We start from the raw sequence: 25,986 nt of genomic DNA, 5'->3' as shown, positions 1-25,986 counted from the left end.
CTTTAAAAATGTGACATAAATTACAAGATTTTTGGATCTTATTTTCATTCTGATTTCATTTAAAATCGTTTGTTTGTTTGATGAAAATGTGCCTTAATGTGGATGACTCAGCAAAAATTAGTTATAAGGTCTATCCCTATGGAGAACCCTCTGATTGTTTTTTTTTCTTCCGGCAAAAATTTTAATTTTAGTTCTCTAAAATACTCTAATGATACACTTTACTAATGTGAAATTTGCTAGCTGAATGGGATTTCTGCAGCAGAACAAACTCAAAATGGAGTATCCAGTGTATATGTTTTAGCGTTCCCTGAAGTGCATACGACTAGTCTCTGTGGTTATCTAACTCCACTGCCAAACCTGTGAAAAATTTAAACAGTTTTTTAGAAACATTTTTAGTTTTAATGTTCGCATTCTAATATAAGTCTATATATATATATATATATATATATATATATATATATATATATATATTTATATATATATATATATATATATATATATATATATATATATATATATATATATATATATATATATATATATGGTGTTTTACTGAAGACGGTTTTTGGACATAGGGGCGAAAAATTCACTAAATTGAATTCTACTGTCTTTAATTTCCCTATCGCTTCTAAATTGTGTTTGTTCGAAATTTTTTCCCATGTGCTGTAATGTATGTGCTGCTCTGCAACTTTAGCCTAACGCTTGTTGCAATAATTCACGGGTTTTGGCACTGGAGGTCTAATTCATAATGTTTTGTTATTAACTAAAAGAATAAATGTTTTAGTTAGTGAACGAGATAATGTACTAATTTTCCTAAGTGGAATGAGTGAAATATCAGCCATTGTTGAGGCAGCTAAAGCTTACGCGGAACAAACCAGAGGCTGGATTATTTTAACTCTACATAGCGCGCTATATGTTTATTATAGTTATGTTTTGTTATAAACTAAAAGAATAAATGTTTCAGCTAGTGAACGAAGTGAATATCAGCCATTGTTGAGGCCGCTCATGCTTATGCGGAACAAACTAGAGGCTGGATCACTATCTGTTTATTATAGTTATGTTTTGTTTTTAAGTAAAGAATTAATGTTTCAGCTAGTGAACGAGGTGATGTACTAATTTTCCTAAGTGGGATGAGTGAAATATCAGCCATTGTCGAGGCCGCTAAAGCTTATGCGGAACAAACCAGAGGCTGGATTATTTTACCTCTACATAGCGCTCTATCTGTGTCTGATCAAGATAAAGTGAGTATTAATCTTAAATCCTGTCATTTATTTCCATTGTAGGTCTAGTCTCACAAAAATACCCCCATTCCCCTCTCTCCTTTCAAAAGAAGATGTTTCAAATACAAAGGTAACTTAGATAACTTCAAAAGGTTTTATCCTTATTTTGAACTGTTATATTTATAAATGTGACCACATGTCCAGCAGTCCGTTTTCGAGGGTTTTATTCAAGCGAGGGAATTATGCCTTTGCGTTCGGGAGGAGGGCTGGTTTAATATGGAAAAAGTGTCACCCGGGTTTTTTATAAATTGCATATCTGAAAAAGTCGTATCTTTAAAAAAAAAAAAAAAAAAAAAAAACAACATATTTCTTGGGGTAGACCTGACATACCTTCACCCTATTCCCTTCCAAGTGTAGTTTGATAGGAGTAAAAACTTTGGCCCATTTTAATGCCCTTGAGCTCTTTGTATGTTAAATAGGGTCATTTGTTGTTGTCATACCACTCACAACAATATTTGCATATCATTTGCATATTTCTTTGTTGTCTCCTACCATTGAATTATGAGCCTCAAACTTCAAAATTAACTTCAAATTATAGTAATATAATAATAATAATGTATAATAACAAAGTAATGATGACAATAACGATATTTACTCAGAGGAGGGATTACAAAAGACTTTGAAAGACCCATCAAAACTTGTTTAAATGCATTTTGTTTCATTTTTAAGAGTCGGGAGAATTTGTTTTATTTTTTGGGAGGGGTTATTTCAAACCTCCTCACCCCTCCCACCGGGTTACGGCCTTGTCTCAAACCCATTAGGCTTGAGTCTCCCTCGTGATTTTCTTAAAACGCTAAGTGTTTCAAACAGTCTGGTCTTTGTTTGTCAACCAACGACAAAAAAAATTACTGAGAAACTATGTTTTTTAGTGTTAGAAATACTAATCAAGATTACTGGAAGGAGAAAAAAATCTCACAATAATTACATTTGTGACTCTTTTTTGTCAATACTTTTGCTTTTGATTCTATTTCTTTCATTCAAGTATATAAAAAAATATGCTCTAAAAAAAGCTTTCAATACTTGTATTGGTAATTCTGAAAGCCAACTGTTTAGTTCGTTGAAACAATGTCTTGAATTGATGAATCAGTAAATGAATTACCAATTCTTTGTTCTATATATTTAAAAGGAATTTCTATATATTTAAAAGGAAATGCAAGTATAAAAATTTACTGCATATTAGATGGGTGACCCTAGGATGATGATTCAGAATTTAATAATGTTTCTGGAAATAATATAATTTATTAATTAAGAAATTGTAGTGTTTCTAATTATATAAACTAATGTACTAATAACAATGCAACAATATATTATAAAGCATTATAATAGTAATGTTTTCATTTAAAATATAATAATGTCAGTTCTGTACGTCTCAGAAATCTATGATTTTTCAATGCTATAACAATGAAAGAGAAACCGCTTCAACTATTTTCTGTTTTTTATTAAATTAAAATGGCAGTCTATCCTTTCGAGGGTTTAAGGGGGAGGTGCCCTCATTCTTATATTTGGTAACTTCTGTTCGTTTTGGGTTTCATCCATTCGTCCATAACTACAGCTGCATATCACTGGTGGATCCAGGGGGGCAGGGGGATCCTGCTCCCCAAGCGAAATTTTTTCTGGCGCCCTCATTACTTTTTTTTTCTGTTTTTCACTCTTTCTTAAGGATAAATATGTGCAATTGGTCAATTATTGCCGCCCTTATCGCATTGAGCTCTCCCAAGATTTTGCTCTAGATCTGCTCCTACTGCATATGATTATTGACTTTTAATTCCTTTTGATTTTAATTTTAAAGTCTTTTTTTTCTTTAAGTCGCTCATCATTTTATATTAATGTTATACGTAAATCAAGAAAAAAAACAAACATTAAATTGAACTCTTCCTTCCTGAAATAAAAGTTTGTTAGGGGGCTCATTTCGTAAATCCACTAAACAACCATTGTTTTCAAAAATGATACAATATGTCGCTTATTGGTCGTTTATTGTCACTGATTTTATTTCACTTATATATATATATATATATATATATATATATATATATATATATATATATATATATATATATATATATATATATATATATATATATATATATATATATATATATATATATATATATATATATATATATATATATATATATATATATATATATATATATATATATATTTGTGAATGCCCGAAATTCTGTTTTCCGCTGCTTATATTCAAATAGCTTTGCGAATCAGCTTTTTCAGTCTTTGGCAAGCTTTGATGGTAAAATTTAAATAAGATTTAATTTTAAAGCTTTGATGGTAAAAGTTAAAGTTTGTTTAGGTTAAGCTAAACTATGTTATAAATCTCAGAAAGGGGTTCTCAGTCTAATCTATTACCAACAAACCTTGCATGAAACTAAAAAAGGTGACGGGTAACGCTGTTCAACTCCGAGGGAAATAAAAAGGGTATTTCGGACATTCGCCGGTGAATGTCAACATTTGCCAATTTTGGACATTCACGGTAAAATTGTCACTTATTGGTTTCGCTCATTACTTCATAGTCATATTTCTTCATTTAAGTTAATGATTTTTCTTTTTACGTTTAACCTTGGCTTTTTGCTATTGCTTACTACTGGTTAATTGTAAGGCTTTTCAGCATTTCTGAATTAGATCTAAAATATGGGATTGCAATTTACGTATGAGATAAAATTTGAATATTCAGTCGAAACATTCGATCGGCCATAGGTTTGTGTAATAATTTTTTAGACGTATTTGTCTTAAATCAAACTAGGTAAAATAAATTTAAAAAGACAAGTCAAATTCAATAATAGAATTATAAATAAAAGGAATGAAATTTATAATAAAACTTTATTCTAAATATAAACAAATGAAAGAATTAATTCGTGTATTCTTAACCAGTTTTATTTTCTTTTTTTGCCTGCATTGAAACTCCCTTAGTCCCATTTTTATTTACTGTAACTTTCAAGCAGATCGGCGAAATAAAAAAAAAAAAAAAAAAAATCAAATGTCTTATGTTACAAATCGATAAAATCAAATTTTTTCCAAACTTTTTGCCCTTATTGGCAAAACATCCTACAACCAAGATTATTTTCAAATTTTTCTGCATAGGATTTTACCTAGCCTAGGATTTTACCTAGCCTAGGATTTAATTGATTGGAGACGCCCAACTTACGGCTCTATAAAATATTATGAGTCCTGGCTGATCGGAAAAAATTATTTTTGCCAATTCTCGAGCATCCTCTCGAAAGCCTCTCTCATCCTCTTTCCCAAAGATAAAATATTAGATAAAAGATAAAGATAATAAAAAATAAGATAAAAAAAGATAAAGATAAAGATAAAAGATAAAGATAAAATATTAATAAAATAATAAAGATAAAAAAAAGACAAAGTCCTCTTGCGCTTCTCGTAGGGAATAGCTCATTAGCTGTTCCCGAGACATTGCATATATGCTATTTTGATAACTTGGGTATATATACTGTCTCTTGATTTAATTCGTTGCTCCACCATGAATAGATTCTATCCTCACAGACTATTATACCGAAATTTGGGTGGATGGGAGACAAATATTTGGCAGCCCCCTTCCCCTTTCCTTCAAGCCAGAATCTTAGATGCTACTGCCTTCTTTTTTCCCTCTTTTTCCTTCTTTCTTGTTTTTTTTTTATTTGCTCTTTAATGTTCTTATTGTTGTTGTTCACTTTTTCTATCTGTTCATTTTAAACTTATATTTTTGTAATTGTGAATCCTAGTAAATAATTTGCTTAGGTACAATTACAGTTGCCAAGGATTTTATGAAAAATAGCAGAAAAATAAATACGAAATGCCCAAACGCATTTTGCTTGCTGGAATCGAGCTCTTCTCTATGAGTCACGTTTTCCTGTTCAGAAAAATGGCACCGATTGGATTGTTTCGCTTTTTGCTTCTTTTTTAAAACAATATAAAAAAAAATCCTCACGAGACAAAAAATTTAAATAAGTTTGAGTTATATAGTGGTTAAGTTGATGTTGGTTGAACTATGCAGTGGTTGAGTTGGTGGTGGTTGAATTTAAGGTAGTTGAGTTCAAGGTGGTTTAGTTTGTTTGATTGTCGATTTGATGGTGGTTGAGTTGTTTGGTGGTTAAATTTAGGTAGTTGAGGTATATGGGAACCGATACTGTCAATAAAAGACGGTGTTTAACAAAGCTGAGAGGTAACAGAAATTTTGGCGAAAAATCGCATAAATTCGGAATGGTAAATATCAGAATACTTTGGATAATTTTTTAAGAAAATGAGGATATTAAAAGCAATTTTAGGACCAACATTGAGAAATTTATTCATTATTTTTATCCATTGTTTTTGTGTAATAATTTTATAGTGTATGATTTAGTTAGATTTTGGAGTGTTTTAGGTTTTGTAGTTAAAACATTCTAATGTTTGTGTTTTGAGTTAAAAAATTCAAGGTTTTTTCTAGTACCCTTGTTTGTATTGTTGCTGTAAATTCCACTTTTCCGCTATGTTCATTTTGAACTTACTATTTTTTTAGTTACGAATCTTAGTAAATAATTTTCCTACGTTTTATACTAGCCGCCTCCAGATGTTAGCAAATATATAATTTTAACAGACATTTTGAATCATCCATGTCTATAAATGTTGCATTCCCTTCTCCTTTTCTCTCTTTCTTCCATCATGTTTTTTTATTCGTCTTCCGGTATTTGAAAATGTATGGTTCTAAAAGGCATGTGAATCTTCTATGCCTGTAAATTTTGTATTCTCATTTTCTTCTCTTTCTTTTCTTCTTCCTATTTTTTATTTGCTCTTTCACGTTTTTATTGTTGTTGTGAACTCAATTTTTTCTCTCTGTTCATTTGGAGCTCTTGGTGTATTTATTATTATAAATATTAGTAATTAAGTCTTTTTCTTAGGTATTTGACTATCCACCTCCTGGTGTAAGAAAATGTATAGTTTCAACAAACATTGCCGAGACTTCCGTCACTATAGATGGTGTGCGTTTCGTTGTAGATTCTGGAAAAGTCAAAGAAATGACGTATGACCCAGTTTGTAAACTTCAAAAACTTCAAGAGTCCTGGGTTAGTAAAGCTAGTGCTGAACAGAGAAAAGGAAGAGCAGGTACGATGTCCTTCTTTTCCCACCGGTCCCCTACTCTCTTCTTAGATTGATTGTTTATGGTCGAAAAAATGAAAGATTAGCAAGATATTTTACTGCTAAGACTAGAATTCTATTAAGATATTTTTCTTCGTATAGAGTTGACGAACCTCCCTTGTATTATATCTAATTCTACTATTTTTATTGTTTTTTCAGTTTCATTTTTAATAGATTTTCTAAAACTAAGGTTTATAGACTTTTTACTGACAAAGTATAGTAATCTTTAAGTAGGAGTAACCCGTCCGATAAAAAAATAATAAAGAAATATTACATATGAGCAAACATTTTTATTTGTGTGTGTTTGTTATTTTTTTTTTTTTTTTGATTTTTCATAAATTCAATAGGAAGTCCCCAGACAGTGAGATCATTTAGGATTTTTTTCGGGGGGGGGATTCTCCAGATCCTTCCTGCTGTATACGTCCCTGATCCTGAAGACAAGACAATGCATAGTGCACCACATATTGAACATTCATGAGGGAGAGACTCCTAGATATCACGAATCTCCTTTCCGAATCTATCACGAATCTCCTTTGCTGATCTTTAAGGTGCCATCCTACCATGCTTCTTGCCAAGGATCACCACGATTTCAGCTTCTCAGAAAATGCCTGTCAACATCCTCAATTGCGGCCTAATACCAGATTGCCTGAAGTAATAAACGAACGTCTCTGCTGCAGTACTACCTCAAAGGAGAACCAGCTTCGTTTACACGGGTAATCCTGCCGAGCAAGAGCATTAGGTCAAGCTGGTCAAGTTTTGACCAGTCATCTATCGGCAGTTTTGAGACAAAAAAAAATGCGTTTAAACAAGTCGGTTATACCCGGTAATGAAGGGAGTCAAGAAGTCATAAGACACTGTACCAAAACATATGGTGATAAGAGAATTATTACATCTGCCGATTTTAAAAGTGATTTTCGTTGTCGGGGCCCCTGGCCCTATCTATCAAATGAATGTACTTTACGTAAATTTAATATCCTTCCATCTTTAAAATTTTTGCTTCAACCCTTGCTCTAGCTATTCATTAAGTATCTTTTTGTCCTTTTAACATTTTATTTTGGCTAAGATATTATGAGACGTCTTTGAAGAATTCGCTAATTCGCTAGCATCTGAAAATACAGACTGGTAGTGACTCATCGAGGAGACGAAAATAGATGGAAAAAACGAGTTTGTATCAGTTTCTGTCTGGACTTTTGATTGGAATAATAAGTCGTCTTACCTTTTAAAAATGCCATAATTTGTCATTCTCGCCTGGCTCTAGGCTTTAGAGAGTTGTAAAAGACGTTCGGCGTAGGAGTAGTAGAACTATGTTGAATTTAATCGATTAATACGATCCAAGGCACAGTAAGCACAATATAATCTATAAATAAGGAATCGTTTCGAAGGGTAGTTGATTCTCATCTGTTGCCATTAATCAAAACTCTGAAAAGAGATAAACTTCTGCGCCGAGGCTAGCTTTGGAGTTGACCTTATATTTTCAAGTTTGGAGCAGTTTCTGTCTGGACTCTTGATTAGAATAGTAAATCGTCTTACCTTTTAAAAATGTACTAATTTGCCATTCTCGCCTAGTTATAGGTTTTAGAGAGCTGTTAAAGACGTTTGGCGTAGGAGTAGTAGAACTCTGGTGAATTTAATCGTTTAATATGACCCAAGGCACCTGTAAACATAACATAGTCAATAAATATGGAATCAAAGCTAACGAACAAACTTAAGCAGATAATAAGCAAAGCAATAACAAATTCACTAGGCCAAGCATAGCCATTCAATAGCCAATTTACTAGCACTCAATAGCCAATTCACTAGCCATTCAATAGCATAGCCATTCCATAACCAATTGACTAGTATTCAATAGCTAGCCATCCAAGCATAGCCATTCAATAGCCAATTGATTAGCATTCATTAGCCAATTCACTAGCCATTCGATAGCCAAGCATATCATAGCTGAGCAGAAATCATATCATAGCAGAAATCATTTATTTTAAGACAGCTTTCATAGTCGTACATAAAAATCACAAACTAAATTTCGCTGTCATTTACAAATCTAGTCCTAAGGCATTTATTCTAGGCACTGGTAAAAAACGGCACGAATGAATTGTTAAATCGATTAGTTCTGCAAGGCACTGGCACTAATTTGTTCTTCTTTCTGGTATTAACTACCGAGTTGGTAGCAGGGGGTAGAAAATGATGCTTAGGGATAGCAAGGAGAAATTGCCCGAAACACATTATCAACTGAAACACGCGGTCTATAAGAGTTTCAATCTTTAAAGATTCAAAAGCAGACTTATAATCTAAAAAAAAATTCTTTTTTAACGGCTCTTTTTTTGGACTCCTTCCTCATCGTGACTTAGATATTAAATATTATGATTCTGACCCACCCAAACGGGACCTCCACATTCTAATATGGGACGTATGTATGTCAGATATGCCGTTTGCAGCTAATTTAGTGGGAAACTCAAGCGGCGCATTGAAAATCCAAGAACTTAGTGCACAGTTGTATTTCAGGACTAGCCCTTGAATATGAACACTAAATGAGCAATCGGCACTGAAATGAACTCCCAGGGCTGTAGCTGACGATACAAGTGGAAACTAGGGAGCTGGGCAAACTAGATCTCGTTTCAGTGGATTAAATCTTACGATTTAGGTTTTGCTTTTGTTGACTTAGAAGCGCAACTTAAGAAGCGCAGATAGATCGTCCACGTATTTGAATCGGTGATCCACGTTATCCGTAACATAATTAATTATCTTAAGGGAAAGTATAGAGGGTAATTTGGTGCCTTGAAGAGCTCTAAATGTAATGTCTTCCCAGTCGGAGTCAAGATCATCGGGAAAGAGGGCGTATACTCGCTGGTACAGGGAACGCAGGAAATCAGTAGCAAGCAGTAAGATATGTTGACGCACGCCCATTTGCTTTTCTGTAATCAGTGAGTAGCAAATCAACAAAAGCGTTTCCGGATTTGAGCCATTGGATGATCAGGTGATAAAGCCTGACTAAACACACTGTGGTGCTAAACCCCGTTAAACAATCATATTGGTGTGGGTTGGAGGAATCTTCGACTTGCGTCATAATTTCACGGTAAATAAAGGACTCGGTGACTTTAGCAAGGTTAGGCATGATTGCAGTGGGTATTGACTGATCAAGGCTATTATGATGCTTTGACTTTGGACCGACACATACATAAGCTTGTTTCCGAGGGTGGGGGAACGACTGGTCATTAAAGCACTGATTAATCACCGAAGTTAGAGGTTTCGCAAGAAATATAGCGCATTCATGGAAAAGTTTTATTGGCTGCTCGCCAGGATAGGAAGCACCGTTATTTTGCAGTTTATGTATCTCCCAGTAAACTTCGTACTCAGAAACTTGCTTGATTTGATTGCATTTGCACACTTCTATCAGAATATTCAACTCAACTTCACTCAATGATTGATACGTGGTACAGATTTCGATAAAGAAAGGATTGACAGATTTTTTCGGTCATCTTTATGACTGCTGAATGCTACTTAGGCGAATCACTATCAAGCAGGGGGGCAATTTTCTCAATAACATACTTCTTTATAGCATGTCTTCTGACACTGAAAATACGGTTCCGTAACTTTTTCGCAGCTGAAATACACCCTGAACTATGTAGTTGGCACCTAAGTCTGAACAATCGCTTTAGCTCTTTTTTGATCCACGGGTTGTCAAATTCAAAAACTCGCACTAGTTTAGTCAGAAAACAAATTCATGGAACTTTTCGAGTTGCAGGGAGTTAATGTTTCAACCTTAAGGTTCAAGTCGGTGATTGAGCATATTTCTTCGAATGTGTAATTACCAATCCACTGACCAAAGGCACACATAGAGTCCCGGTTCAATGGACGAGCTGTCACTTTGCTTCTTTTCAATTTTGGCATTTTGTTCTTCGCATGTAACAGGATTACAAAATGATCGGCGGTTTGCAATTGAGAGGGGATAGGCCCATGGAAAGGAGAGGACGGTAAAGTTCACTGACATTGATAAATATCAGGTCGAAGGTACTGCCACTTTGGTGGGTGGGAATTTTCAATACTTGGATAAGATCAAGCGAATTGAATAGCCGCTGTTTGTTGGTTCGGTTGAAGTCCCCTCCAAAAATAAAGGCAGGAGCCGCACATGCACGTCAAAACTTATCAAGGCAGGATTGCAAGTAAATCACAAGCTCCCTTCTGTTTTTGGCACCTTCAGGATAATAGACAGATGCATTTGTCAGGCACGAAAACTTCTTTGGCAGTTGGAAAGGCTTAAATTCAGCCCATACTACTTAATGGCAAGAGTCACTGGGGGCTCTTAGCAATTTGGACAGGAGGTCGTTACGAAAATACAGTCCAACACCACCACCTTTGCGGCTTAGGCCTGTGTCACAGTGGTTGTAAACCCGTTAAAATACTCTATCGTAAAATGGCGGGAATAACAATTCTGGAACCTTATTGAACCGTAATGGATTAAAAGGTCCTAACGAATTTTCCAGCAATTCACTATTGTGCTTAAGCATGATTTTCTGTTTCTTGTCCAACCTTCTTGAATATGTTTTTTTCAGCGCTTTCAATCCATGATTTTTGGCAATATTTTGCTTGATTTCTTCTACTTTGTTGTTGTAGCAAATAGAGCTTTAACGAATGAGTATACAAATATTTCGACTTTTTCGCTCATATTTTCCTCAACATTCGGCAGATAAAGTCATGATTGTGCATCTACGACCGGCAATTTTTTACCGGCCTATATTTAAAAATTAGGTTTTGCGGCTTGATATATATTATCAGGGGTAGAATTCTTGATGAAGCTGTATGAAGACGGTTTGCGAGAATCGTTTTCGAAAAATGGCGGGAATAACAAATTCTGGAACCTTTAAAGATTGAACCGTAATGCATTAAAAGGTCCTAACGAATTTTCTAGCATTGCACAATTGTGTTTCAGCATGATTTTCTGTTACTTGTTCAACCTTCTTGAATATTTTTTTCAGCGCTTTCAGTTCGTGATTTATGGTAATATTTTGCTTGATTTCTTCTAGTTAGTTTTTGTAGCAGGTAGAGCTTTAAAGAATGAGTGTACAAATATTTCGACTTTTTCGCGTATATTTTCATCAACATTCGGCAGATAACGTCATGATTGTGCATCTACGACCGATAATTTTTTTACCGGCCTATATTTAAAAATAAGGTTTTACGGCTTGATATATATCATCATGGGTAGAATTATTGATGAAGCTGTGTGAAGAGGTTTTGTGAGAATCGTTTCGAGGGGTCGATGAACTGTGATGACCTGTACTCTTGTTCCTTAGCCGTAATGTTGAGAATGCCTGGACCCATAGACGATAGCAAACAGTTCTTTTTCGAGTTGATAATTCTGCTTTGACTTGCTCAATGATCTTGATGCTTACGCGAAAACGTTTCCGTTTGTAGATATTTGGGCTCCCAGTTCTTGTTTTGAGGCATCAACCTCCATCTCGAGAGTCTGGTTGGAAATATCAGTGATAGCCAAATTCATGGCTGTAGATTCTTTGACATGCTTCGGGTAGATAATTAGCGATATGTGAAAGTGATGGCGTGAAAGTACTTTCAATCAAACTCGGTTCTCGTGAGCAGACCTCTCAGTGCTCAACTTTGATTTGCAAAGTTTGGTACATGTGTCGAGAGAAAATTCAGCATACTTAAGAAAGTTTGAAGCTCCTCCTTGGATTTTGGTATAGGTATCTCATTGATTGCTCACAAGTTGTCAGGGTCAGGTTTTATGTATGCACTGCTAATAATATGGCCAAAATAGTGGGCTGATTGAACAAAAAGTTGCATTTTGCTCTGTTAAACTTCACAGCCTTTGCTTTTGCTCTTTCTAGCACCACTCGAAGCTATCTGTCATGTTCTTCTGGGGTGGTTCCATAGATAAGAAGGTTGTCTACAAGTATTTAGCACCTTCCACCCCTTCAAGGTTCCTTCCATCTTTCACTGGAACCTGTGCAGATGTCAAGCTAAACAGATACCGCTTCCAGCGATGTCTTACGTAAAAAGGATAAAGGATAAAGACCCTCCAGAGCCATTGCTGGCGCATAGGACGTCGAATCGACGTTTCAGTTGCTGGGTGTTTTTACAGGAAGAAGTAGCAAGCTTGTCGCCCAACCTTGCTGCGGCGGGGATCGAGCCCTGGGCCCCGTATTGCCAAGCAGAGAATCAATCCACTGTGCTACAACAGATTAATGTCTTACGTAAATTGTGGTAAATGCGGTAAGATCTGACGCATTTTCAGAGAGGGTCTGAGGTAGCATTTAGAAGTACCTAGCACGACTTAGATCCACAATTGCATCTTTAAAGGTTGGAACAGACTAATAAGAGCGCTTGATAGCTTTGCTGATAGCTTTAGCAATAAGAGCGTAAGATCACTGGTTCAATATTATCTTTTAGTAGAACCATTGCATTCATCCGCTCGTCAGTTTTTTCTACTTTTTCAATTATTTAAATATTTTTTAGCCTATCAAGTTCTTTATTCAGTCTTCTTCGCATTGCAGCAGGAACAGGAACTTTTGCTGTTGGAAAAGATCATTCTTTGAGATAAATCTTACACTCCCTCTATTTTTTGAATGATTCTATTCAAGTCCAAGAAAATGAATAGAATCATCACCACTATGGAGAGTTGGCATTTTTGTTCTATATTTCCATAACTACATGGTAAAACGCAGGTTCCAATGTTTGAGATTACTGACCCACAGTAGCTAGTGAGTTTTTGTTTTGTAGGTAGCATTGCTGGTTTTGGAGTTAGTAGACTAAACTAATCTTGTGGAATGTTGTTCGATTGAGCTGTAATATTAATCTTAATGCTGATTGAACTCTGATTGTTGATCGGTAATGAAAAAAGAGCCTCAACCATTTTTCTATCTTGTTGGACGGTATAAAGCAGAATCTCGTCTTCTTCAACTCTGTCTGATGTTTTACTTAATTCAGTGTTCCCAATGGCATGCAGTGTTTTACTTCAACAGACTTTTGCGAAGTGATTCAGTTTTTTACACTTTAAGCATACTCTCCCTTTTGCGGGACAGGTATGGCTTGGCCCATAAGTTCTATCACAAAAGTGACATTCATTCCCTTTCCGTCTCAATCTTGAGTCTCTTGGTTTTTGCTGCTCTCTGTAGTTTATGTCAACTTCTTGTTTGATGGGAGAGGGATGATATTCATTTTCGAATGTTTTTGACGGTAGGCTGTTTCTTTCTGCTAGTAGTTTCTGGTATTCTGAGAATCCTAATACCAAAAATAATTTCATCTCTAGTCATCTTCTTAGGATTATGGTATTCACAAGGCTCAATTAGCAACTTCAACTCAATAATATATTTCTCGAGTGTTTCTCCTTCATGCTGGTCACGTCTTTGAAAAATATATCGAGCAAACACTTCGTTCTTATTTGGAGCTACATACTGTCGAAGCTTCAAAAGGTATGGGTCAATTTTATTCTTATTTTCCTCTTTGATATCTAAGATTTTAAAAATGTCTCTTCCTTTTTGACCTATCCTAGATCAGCAGGTTTGTACAATCGATCTTCTCTGTTTTACCAGATAGAGGACCAAGAAACCTTAGCCTGGCTCTTCAAACTTTGACCACTCTTCATCTAGATTTTGTGACTTCCAGTTGGTCGAAGTATATTTTAATTGTTGATCCCACTTATGAGATCATGCAGAAGTCTGGTGACTGATTATTTAATGTTATCCAAGCAATTGTAAACATAATATCATAATAATATCATAGCAGGATACTGCTTGAATTACCCCTAAATAATTGAGATATCTTCTACGAGGGCACATTTTGGAACAAACGGCCCAAAGGTCTGAGCCAGCTTGTTGAATATAAGAACACCGTTGGGTAATACCCGGAGGGTTCCTTTGCCACTGCAGCCCTGAGCGTGGGATATCTGAAGTGGCGTGTGAATAGAGACGATCTGGTTCACCGTAGGGACATAACCGTAAAAGATGTAATTTATTTAGATAGTTTTTACTCAGAAAGCAAAGAAGGAGCCCCAGTACCACTCTCACCCCCCTCCTCTCACCTATGATATTCATATTTTTAATTATGAAGCTCATGTTCTAGGTCGAACTGGTCCAGGAATTGCTTATCGACTTTATTCGGAAAAGGAGTTTAACGAATTTGAAACGTATACAAAACCTGATATCCAAAGGGTACCATTAGATTCAATGATATTGCAGATGATCTCCATGGGATTAAAAGATGTTCGGAAATTTCCATTTATTGAAGCGCCTCCTCACAATGCCATTGATGAATCTCTCAAGTACCTTAAAAAAAAGGTAAAGTAGGCTTTTTTTTATATAGAAGTGAAGTATAGTAAGGGAGTATAATATGTAGAGTGAGTTTGGTATAAAAGTGAGTGAGAAGTGGTATAGCATGAGTTTGTAGAAAATAGATATGGTTCCTAAAAATACAATATTGACAAAATAAAGATGAAAAGGCAGTAACTTTATTTATGCAAACTGAAACTTGACATTTTTACAAATGTAGTTGGAGAACAGTTTGACAGTGCAAAGGTTGATAGGGCAAAATACAAGCAGTTCTCGGTAAAAACGGGGCTGACAAAGTCAAAAAGCTGTTCTTTCTTATGTAAATTAAATGTTGATATTTTATAAGTGTTGGCTATTGAACAGTAATGTGACAACGGACTGGTTTACAGGGTAAAATATATGCTGTTCTGAGTGAAAATCGTGTTCATAAGGTCAAGATGGTAAGTTGTATTTTACAAATTAGATCTTGACATTTTATAAGTATGTTTCAAAATAGGGTGACAGAGCTGTGGTTGACAACGCTAAATACGTGTGGTTCTCAGTAAAATAGACATTACAAGGTCAAGACAATAAGTTGTATTTCAAACTAAGTCTTGACATTTTATTACTGTAGGCTATTGGACAGTAACCTGACAATGCATTGGTTGACAAGGCAAAATACACGCGGTTCTCGATGAAAACGGCGTTCTAGTGAAAATTAAATCTCAACATATTCATAAGTGTAGTGGAGGGTAGCGTGACAGTCCCGTAGTTGACAGCTTAAAATACACGCGGTTCTCAATCAAATTGGAGTTCACACAGTCAAGGCTGTGTGCCGATAGGCTGTATTATATAGTATCTTTGGCGGTTTTTACAATTGTATTAGAGAATGGTTTGACAGCCCAATGACTAACCAAGAAACACAGCTCTGTGCTGCTGTGTTAACCTCAGGCCGCCTTGCGCTGCTTATTTTTTTAAGCGGAAAAACGACTCTGATAATTTTTATGGAACAACTTTTCATTCTAGGATATTTTTTTTTTAATTCGTCTGTTTGCATCAAAAATATAATTTTACTTTGGTATTTAGTGGACAAGACCTGTTAAACTCAGACTGACTTACGTAAAAGTATGATTATTACAGGAAGCTATGTTATAAACTATAAAATTCCTTAGATTTTAGAGATGTGTTTTCATGCATGGGGGTCAGGGTTGCCACACGTTGCACGAAAGTGTAATTTTTAGCACTATTTTATTATGTGTAGCACTGTACGTGTTTCAGGGTTGCTAAAATGATACTAAATTAGCAGGAAAGTGTTCTAATAAGCTCTGTTACAGTGAATTCTTTTGACCCTGATCACCGAAAATTGCTGTGTCGCATGCAAAGTTGGGAAATTATAGCACTTTCAGAATTGACAATAGTGGCAAACCTGATAGGAATGCTTAAATTGATCGGATCTAATTATTTATATTTTTAGATCATTAAGATTGGAATTCTGCCAACAGAATCAAATACCTTTTTTTAGCTTATGAAGCAAATGACAGTATATCAGTTTGTCAGCTAATGACAGTTAATGATCAGCTTATTGAATTAAGTATCATACAATGTATGATTACCATTATCCTATACCATATAAATGAATACCATAATCCTAAGAAGACGACTAGAGATAAAATTGTTTGTGTTATTCGGATTTTCAGAATACGAGAAACTACTAGCAGAAGGAAACAGCCTACCGTCAAAAACATTTGAAAATGAATATCATCTCTCTCCCATCAAATAAGAAGTTGACACAAACTACAGAGAGCGAGCACCAAAAACCAGGAGACTCAAGATCGAGACAAAAAGGGAATGAATGTTAATTTTATGATAGAATTTATGGGCCAAGCCATACCAGCCCCGCAAAAGGGAGAGTATGCTTAATGTGTAAAAAACTCAATCACTTCACAAAAGTCTGTTGAAGTAAAAGAATGCATGCCATTGGGAACACTGAATTGAGTAAAACATCAGACAGAGTTGAAGAAGACGAGATTATGCTTTATACTGTCCAAGAAGATAGAAAAAAGGTTGAGGCTCTTGTTCCATTACCGATTAACAATCAGAGTTCAATCAGCTTTAAGACTGATATTGGAGCTCAATCGAACACCATTCTACAGGATTAGTCTAGTCTACTAACTCCAAAACCAGCAATACTACCTACAAAACAAAACTAACTAGTTATTGTGGATCAGCAATCTCAAACATGGGAACCTTTATTTTACCATGTAGTTATTGAAATATAGACCAAGAACGCCAACTTTCCATAGTGGTAATGGTTCTATTCATTTTCTTGGACTTGAATAGAATCGAAATAGAATCACTCAAAAAGTTCATTTTTTGAAAGAATTTTTCTCTCAAAAAGAAAGATTTTTCTTTAGAATTTTTGAGAAACATTCTATTCATTTTCTTGGATTTGAATAAGATCAGAATCGAATCTCTCAAAAAATAGAGGGAGTGTAAGATTTATCTCAAAGAAGGATCTATTCCAAGAGCGTATCCTGCAAGAAAAGTTTCTGCTGCAATGCGAAGAAGACTGAATAAAGAACTTGATAGGCTAAAAAATAATTAAATAGCGGAAAAAGTAGAAAAAACTGCCGAGCGGATAAATGCATTGGTTCTAGTAAAAAACAAGAGCTAAGAGCTCATATGGCACTTGTGACGAGGCAAGAAAAGCTAAGGGCCAAGAGATCATGTGGTATGAGCTTTAGCAGAATTCTATGAATCAATAGATTTATTTAAAAGGAAAATAAGAGGCTTAATGCCGGTCAGGATTTAAAATAAGAGCTCTCAGTCACGATGTCCTTCTAAATATCAAAATTCATTAAGATCCGATCACCCACTCGTATGTTATAAATACCTAATTTTTTCAAATTTTTCCTGTCCCTTTAGCCCCCCAGATGGTCGAATCTGGGAAAACGACTTTATCAAGTCAATTTGTGCAGCTCCCTGACACGCCTACCAATTTTCATCGTCCTAGCACGTCCAGAAGCACCAAACTCGCCAAATCACTGTACCTCTCCCCCGAACTCCCCCAAAGAGAGCGAATGCACTACGATTCCGTCAATCATGTATCAAGAACGTTTGCTTATTATATCCACCAAGCTTCATCCCGGTTCCTCCACTCCAAGTGTTTTCCAAGATTTCCCCTCCAACTCCCCCCATGTCAAAAGATCTGGTCGGGATTTGAAATAAGAGCTCTGAGACATGCATCCCTTCTAAATATCAAATTTCATTAAGATCCGATCACCTATTCGTAAAATAAAAATACTCCAATTTTCATGTTTTCCAAGAATTCCGGTTTCCCCCTCCAACTCCCACCAATGTCACAGGATCTGGTCGGAATTTAAAATTAGAGCTTTAAAGCGCAAGATCCTTCTAAATATCAAATTTCATTAAGATCTGGTCACCCTTTCATAAGTTACAAATACCTCAATTTTCAAAATTACCCCCCCCCCCCAACTCCACCAAAGAGAGCAGATCCGGTCCGATTATGTCAGTCACGTGTCTTAGACAGGTTTTTATTCTTCCCATCCAGTTTCATCCTGATCTCACCGCTTTAAGTTTTTTCTAAGATTTCCGGTTCCTCTCAACTGTCCCCCCCCCCAATTACGCTGGATCCAGTTGAGATTTAAAATAAGAGATCTGAGTCACGAGGTCCTTCTAAGTATGAAGTTTCATGAAGATCCGATGACTCCTTCGTAAGTTAAAAATACGTCATTTTTTCTAATTTTTCAGAATTACCCCCCCCCCCAATATAGCGGATCCGTTCCAATTATGTAAATCACGTTTCTAAGACTTCTGCTTATTTTTCCCACCAAGTTTAATCCCGATCCCTCCAATCTAAGCGTTTTCCATGATTTCAGATTCCCCACCCCAAACTCCCCCCAATGTCACCAGATCCAGTCAGGATTTAAAATAAGAGCTTTAAGACACGATATCCTTCTAAATATCAAATTTCATTAAGATCCGATCACCCGTTCGTAAGTTAAAAATACCTCATTTTTTCTTATTTTTAAGAATTCCCCTCCCCCAACTACCCCAAAGAGAGCGGATCCGTTCCGGTTATGTCGATCATGTATCTAGGACTTTTGCTTATTTTTCCCAACAAGTTTCATCCCGATCCCTCCACTCTAAGTGTTTTCCAAGTTTTAGGTTTCCCCCTCCCAACTCTCCCCCCCCCCCCAATGTCACCAGATCTGTTCGGGGTTTAAAATAAGAGCTCTGAGACATGATATCCTTCTAAATATCAAATTTCTTTGAGATCCGATCACCCGTTCGTAAGTTAAAAATACCTCATTTTTTCTAATTTTTCAGAATTAACCCCCCCCCCCCCAACTACCGGATGATCGGATCTCAATGAAATTTGATATTTAGAAGGATATTGTGTCTACTATCTCTTATTTTAAATCCCGACAAGGTCTGGTGATATTGGGGGGGGGGAAATTGGGGTGAAACCTAAAACTTGGAAAACACTAATAGTGTTTTCTTTGACTCTTTGCAAAGTTTGACTCTTTGCCACAATTCTACGTTTTAAAACAATTAAAAAGTTTAATGTAAAGAGCGAGGAATTGCGGAGGGGACAACCCATATCACATACGGAGTAATTTCTGTTCGTTTTAAGCTTTAATGTCGATCCTTACTTTCAGTTAAAAAAACTAGTTTTTTTTATTTAATTCTAACTAGATCGTAATTATTGATTTATTTAACGATGGCGAGCGTCAGCAAAAAGGATTTTGAGGACTTTTAAGTTAGCATTAATGCCAAGCTGATGAAACTTGATATAATTTTGGCACGATGATGACGTTATCTGCCGAGTGTTGATGAAAATATGCACTAAAAAGTCGAAATATTTGTACACTCATTCAAAATACAATGATGTATTTTTAACTTACGAAGGAGTGATCGGATCTTCATGAAACTTCATATTTATAAGGATCTCGTAACTCAGATCTCTTTTAAATCTCAACTGGATTCAGCGTCATTGGGGGGGGGGCAGTTTGGGGGGGACCGGAAATCTTAGAAAATACTTAAAGCGGAGAAATCAGGATGAAACTGGATGGGAAGAATAAAAACCTGTCTAAGATACATGACTGACATAACCGGACCGGATCTACTCTCTTTAGTGGAGTTGGGGGGGGGAGTAATTTTGAAAATTGAGGTATTTGTAACTTACGAAAGGGTGACCCCATCTTAATGAAGTTTGATATTTAGAATGATCTGTGCTTAAAGCTCTAATTTTAAATTCCGACCAGATCATGTGACATTGGGGGGAATTGGAGGGGGAAACCGGAATTCTTGGAAAACGTGAAAATTGGGGTATTTTTATCTTACGAATAGGTGATCGTATCTTAATGAAATCTGATATTTAGAAGGAATTCATGTCTCAGAGCTCTTATTTCAAATCCCGACCTGATCTTTTGACCTTGGGGGGATTTGGAAGGGGGGATCTTGGGAAACACTTGGAGTGGAGGAATCGGGATAAAGCTTGGTGGATAGAATAAGCAAATGTCCTTAATACGTGATTGACGTAACCGTATTTGATTCGCTCTCTTTGGGAGAGTTGGGGGGAGGGGTTCAGTGATGTGGCGAGTTTAGTGCTTCTGGACGTGCTAGGACGATGAAAATTGGTAGGCGTGTCAGGGAGCTGCACAAATTGACTTGATAAAGTCGTTTTCCCAGATTCGACCATCTGGGGGGCTAAAGGGAGAGGAAAAATCAGAAGAAGTTAGATATTTATAACTTACGAGTGGGTGATCGGATCTTAATGCATTTTGATATTTATAAGGACATCGTGACTCAGAGCTCTTATTTTAAATCCTGACCGGCATACCGGCATTAAGCCTCTGCTTTTCCTTTTAAATCAATCTGTTGATTCTTAGAATTTTGTTACAGCTCATACCATATGATCTCTTGGCTCTTAGCTCTTCTTGCCTCGTCACAAGTGTCATATGAGCTCTTAGCTCTTGTTCGCGCTTAATGTGACAGTCTACTTGTTTTACTATTCTGGCCACTGATTTTAGTTTAAAGCATAAAACTCAATTGCGCTTTTTAAACTCACTTGGACATCATCTTTGTTTTACTATTCTGGCCTGCCTTTTTAGTTCAAAGGATAAAACTCACTCGCGTTTTTCACACTCACTTTCACAGCATCCTTGTTTTACTACTCTGGCCTGCTTTTTTTAGTTTAAAGCATAAAACTCATTTGCGTTATTCACACTTAATTTCACAAGTACTTGTTTTACTTAAGTACTTAAGTACTTAACTGTTTTACTTAAGTACTTGTGGCCTTAAGTACTTTCTGGCCTGTGATTTTAGGTTGCAGCCATTGCACTTATACAGTACTATCCTAAAAGTGTACAGTTTTTTAAGTGTCACTTATTACATAAAAACTATTTTTTAACGTTGATGGTAAGATTTGCATTTTATCCCATAAAAAGCGTTCTTGTTGTCTTAAACTTTTTCTGCGTAACATATAGCTTTGAGAAAGACAACCAAAGGACAGAAAATATTTTCACTCCATGATTGATGGAAATTCAGTATCCAATTTAAATTTATTTGAAGATTTTTTTTTAATCTAATTTAAACTAGAGATGTGTTTAGTGAATTTTGTAAGTGATGGTGGCATTAGATAGGAAATGTTATTATTTATCTATACAGATTGTCGAATATGATAAAAAAGGAACATATACATCCTTTTTTCGAGAATTATAGAGCAAAAATGGTTAATGAAGGGCCATGGAGTCTACTTAGCGCATTGATTCTCCTGAATTTTTTGTTGATAATTGGTAATGAATGGTTTAGAGCACAGGCACTTTTATTGCTGATAGTACACTATCCATTCTTGTTTATGAAGATACAAAAGCTCTTTAAATGCTGATGTAGCTAGAATTGCTACGAAAGCTCTTTAGAATGCCGATGTAGCTGATGTTAAAATAGTAAAACAGACCCAAAATCCCACCAGTCGGACTTTAAACACCTTCTTCTTAAATTTTGGTAGTGGTATGGTGAGCGTGCCAATCCTGAGCTGATTTGTAAACTAATAGATAAACATATCATTCAATTCACCATCCAAGGCTCTTTCCAAACATGGTAATTACTAATATAACAATCAGGCCCCCCTCCAAAATCCCAGGATATAGCCAATGTTATATACAAAGGTAAAGAGATGCCGAATAATACCAATAAGAAAGAAAAACAAAACACAACCAGGAAATTTTTACATAAAGCTTAGGGCTAAAGATATCGTATCCGGGCACTAGGGGGAACGACTGAACAGGATTAAGCACTAGTGCTTAAAGGAATTTTTTCTGAGGATAAGAAATATTTTATTGTGCTGGAAGAAATTAGTGAGCTTGGCCCATATTTTCTACACTTCTTTGTGTGTAGTATTATATTAATTGTTGGTAATTGGTGGGTAACGCTTGTTTCGCTTGTATATATAGGTTTTCTGTTTTTGGAAATATTTTATTCACTTCTAGATTTGAAGGATTCAAAAAAATCCTTCAGGAATTAAACAGAGAAGAAATGGAGAGAAAATAGGGTTCAAATGAATATGTACCAAAACTTTTACTTGTTTACTGCTGTTGGTTGAAGCTTGTTCTCAACAGATGTATAAGGCGAATTTTTGCACTGTTCAGTTCTGGATTATTGCAGAAGCAACACTTTCATTCTATCCCTTTTCCCTATGCCATCCGTTTCTTAAAAAATTCACTTCTCTGCAATTTTAACTCAAAATGTAGGCTTCAGACTGGATTGATGTGATAATGCACTTTAAAAGCTCTGAATGATTCTTGCTGGAAACCAACAAGTATGTTTTTAGAGGAGTAAATGACGTTGTTTTTATAATGACGTTGTGATGTGTAAATGACGTCAGCTTTTGTTTTTTAGTTTGCAATGGTTCTTTGATCTACAGTGAAAATGTCAAATAATGACTGTAATCATTACGCAGTGTATTTGTGCAAAAATAGGTACCATATTGACGTTTTTGCCATATTGCCGTTCATCATGTTCTCGTAAATCCAGAAAAATTTATATTCGTCTTGTTATACAAAAAAAAAAAAATACCCGGGTAAAACTTTAGGTACAAAAATATACCGAAACGTACTATTTAATCCACAGCAAGGTAGATGCATTACAAAGTTTGTATTACTCATAATATCAAAAAACTCAGATATTAAAGGAACATTGTGTTTTTTGGGTCGCCCTAACGTTTGGTTGTCAAGGCAGTTGGTCAAAAGCGACGTGTTGTTCAAGCAACGCGTTAATTTAAACAACGACTCATTATTTCTGACTTTTCATTTTTACATTATTAATCTAAAAAATATTTTCCATTTGACAAGTTTTTCAACGAAAAGTAAAGAGTTTTTGTTCTGTTTTTTCTCTTTGAAAAAAACAACAACAAAAAACAAATGGCCATGGATTGTCAGTTTAATTGACATATACTGATATTTGTTCCTTAAAGTTATGATCATATTTTATTTATGAAAGTAAGAAAAGTAAAAGCATTTCAAACGTATTTTGTTTTCAGTAAAGTGCAAATTGTATTCTGGTCTTAGGATATTGGGGCTTATCAGCTCTGCTCATGTTAATTTTTGCTTGTTATGAGTTTGATTCGGCTATTTATTTCAATATTTGTTCGTTTTCAGTTTCATTTATTTATTGATAGTTATTTGTGGTAGTTTATGCTTGGATGATTATTTGACTTAATTTCTGCTCATTCTTGGTTTAACGGAGTTCTTTAATTTTCTTTGAAAATCATGTTCTGTGGGAAAAGTTTTTAAATTAATTTCTGTTCATTGTGTTGCGAGAGCAACATTTTAGTTTTGTCGTGTTTTTTTTTCTTTTTATTCCTAGCACCCCGATTTCAGCTTATTCCTAGAAAGTGGTAAGGGTCTAACCTCTGCGGTTTTTACGGAAAGTGTGGACCTTAGGCTGGATTGATGAATATGACTTTGCATTTTGGAAAGCTTCGTAGAACTCTTGCCTGGGGCCAAAAAGGATGGTTTTTGCTTGTCCTTGGGCCAGAGCCTATAGTATGTTAAGTGACTTGGAGTTTTATAGCCTATGTCAGAGAGAACTGTCTGAAATTATGCAGTCAAACTTTAGTTTCGTCAAACCATGTTTCTGCTTTTGAGTGGAAAGCTCCGTTCTAGCAGGCAAGCAGGCAGGCACCACTTTCAGATTGAAGATGGGCTAAAATCAATAAGTGTTAAATATGTGTGGTAGCTACCCGGCCCTACGGCTAATATATCTTCTTTGAGAGATAAATAGAAAAATTTAGAGAAACAAAAAAGTGGAGAAACTACCAGAAACTACCATTTCTGTTCGTGATTTCAGCTGAGTTTATCATTCAGTTTTTTGCACTTGAGATTGCGGTAGAGAAATGATGTCTGATGTGCCTCTTAAATCTTAAAAGGTCTCTCATTGCAAAAGGAATTAGAGTTTATCCTTTGCTCCTTTCTAAGTGATGACGTTAGAAACTTGGCCTACGGCAAAAAAGTCAACTTTTGAACTAAGACTGATAGATTCTATTTAACGGCAGTTGATAGCTCTTGATGAGCTGATCAAAGTATATGTCATCCATTTTTGGTAGAAAAATTCCTTCATGAGATATACCAGTTTGAAAGTTTAAAGGTGTTGACAACTTAAGTAGTAAGGTACACACTGAAACCAAAAATAGGCCGATACAGAAATGGTACCAGATGTGTCTCTTAAACTTTAAAATTTCTCTCATTGCTAAAGAAATTAGAGTTTATCGTTTGCCCCTTTCTAAGGGATGACGTTAGAAACTTGGTCTACGGCAAAAAAGTCAACTTTTGAACTAAGACAGATAGATTTTTATTTTTGCTGCAGTCTACAGCTCTTGATTAGCTGATCCAAAGTATATATCATCCTTTTTTTGGTAGAAAAATTCCTTCATGAGATATACCAGTTTGAAATTTCAAAGGGGTTAACAAGTTCAGTAGTAAGGTACACACTGAAACCAAAATAGGCCAATACCAATTGTGAGACGTATAAGAGAGTTTTAAGCAATAGTCGGCTGTTAGCTCATAATTATCTTTGGCAGTGAGGGGTTTGTAACTTTTGCTAGTTGGTGTACCTAGTATTTATTTTAAGATCCTTACAGATTAACAACTTTAGCGTTTATTCGACACGATAAAACAAAACCAAAGTGTTGCTTTCGCAACATTTTGCTCGGCGAAGCCGAACAAAGGTTGCCGCAACACCTCACGTTGCCCATGCAACGTAGATTTAGTTTTTGTTGACATGGTCTTTTTCATGGAAAAAATAATATTTAATATCTTTTCGGTTTTTTTTCTATATGAATCCATAGTAGGGGTTGCTATTTGTATGTTGGAGAAAGTTTTTCAACCACTTTTAATCCTGACAGTATTTTGGAATTTAATTGTATAGCTTCTGAACTTGACCTAAGAATTAAAACTGAATATCATTCCCAAAAATTCTATCTCATGATCTTTGACAACCAGGATACACTTACAGCCTTTTTTTTATTCAATTTCTATGAACAGAAGTAGTAACAGTAGTATCCCCAAAAATTTCAACTTAATACCCCCAGTCGTTCTCGATATATTGCTGAGGTGTCTTATTGGCAACAATAAAATACAATGCTTTCTGATTTATTTGAAAGCAATATTTAATTTCAAATTATAATGGGCCAATTGCATAATTGGGGCCTTATATACCTAAAGACATAGTTGCTGCCCCGTTCTTCTGTGCTGAATAAAATGGCTGTCTCAAAGTTTTGACTGGATGCGTTTGGAAAATGAATGGGCTTGATAGATGGGCTGCTTGCCCGCCAATCTCTTGTTACTCTTAAAACGGGCATCAGAACTTTCAATTTTAAATTAAATTAGCTCCTTTAAAAATTTCAATATATTTCTAGCTATTATAGAGTGATGCTGCCTATGGTATTGCCTACTTGCCCTTCTGAAAACCTGTATACATACAGTTTTTTCCTTGAATTGAAACTTCTAAACGTTCCTTGAAAGTTTCATCTTAGTAACTTTAGCGTCTTTAGTTAAATTGACAGTAGTGGTAGTATTAAAAATATAACTATGGCGTCTTGTGGCTAGTTCAAAATCCCCCAAAACTTAACCTTAACGGTCTAAATTACTAATATAAGGTGTTCTTTACTAATATATTGTTTTGATTTAGTTAAACATCCGCCTAAATATTCCTTATAAGCTTCACTTTAATACCCTTAGCTTGTGCAATAGAGATAGTTATATCAAGATTAACTGCAGTGTGCGCATAGCACTTTGGTTTCT

General features: G+C 35.4%; 1 protein-coding gene across 2 annotated transcripts in view; it reads left to right on the top strand.

The window, feature by feature from the left end:
* The window catches only part of LOC136037873 (probable ATP-dependent RNA helicase DHX34), a 291,716-nt gene that overhangs the window by 161,906 nt on the left and 103,824 nt on the right, over positions 1-25,986 (top strand). For both annotated transcript variants that reach the window (XM_065720723.1, XM_065720724.1), the window contains exons 8-10: positions 1,093-1,241; positions 6,167-6,371; positions 14,478-14,692. In XM_065720723.1, the coding sequence (XP_065576795.1) occupies positions 1,093-1,241; positions 6,167-6,371; positions 14,478-14,692 (569 nt within the window). The remainder of the gene's footprint in view (positions 1-1,092; positions 1,242-6,166; positions 6,372-14,477; positions 14,693-25,986) is intronic.

The sequence above is a fragment of the Artemia franciscana genome, chromosome 17 (genome assembly GCF_032884065.1).
Source record: "Artemia franciscana chromosome 17, ASM3288406v1, whole genome shotgun sequence".
NCBI classification, from domain to species: domain Eukaryota; kingdom Metazoa; phylum Arthropoda; class Branchiopoda; order Anostraca; family Artemiidae; genus Artemia; species Artemia franciscana.
The sequence above is the reverse complement of the archived record's forward strand: the minus strand, read 5'-3'. Positions and strand labels throughout refer to the sequence as shown.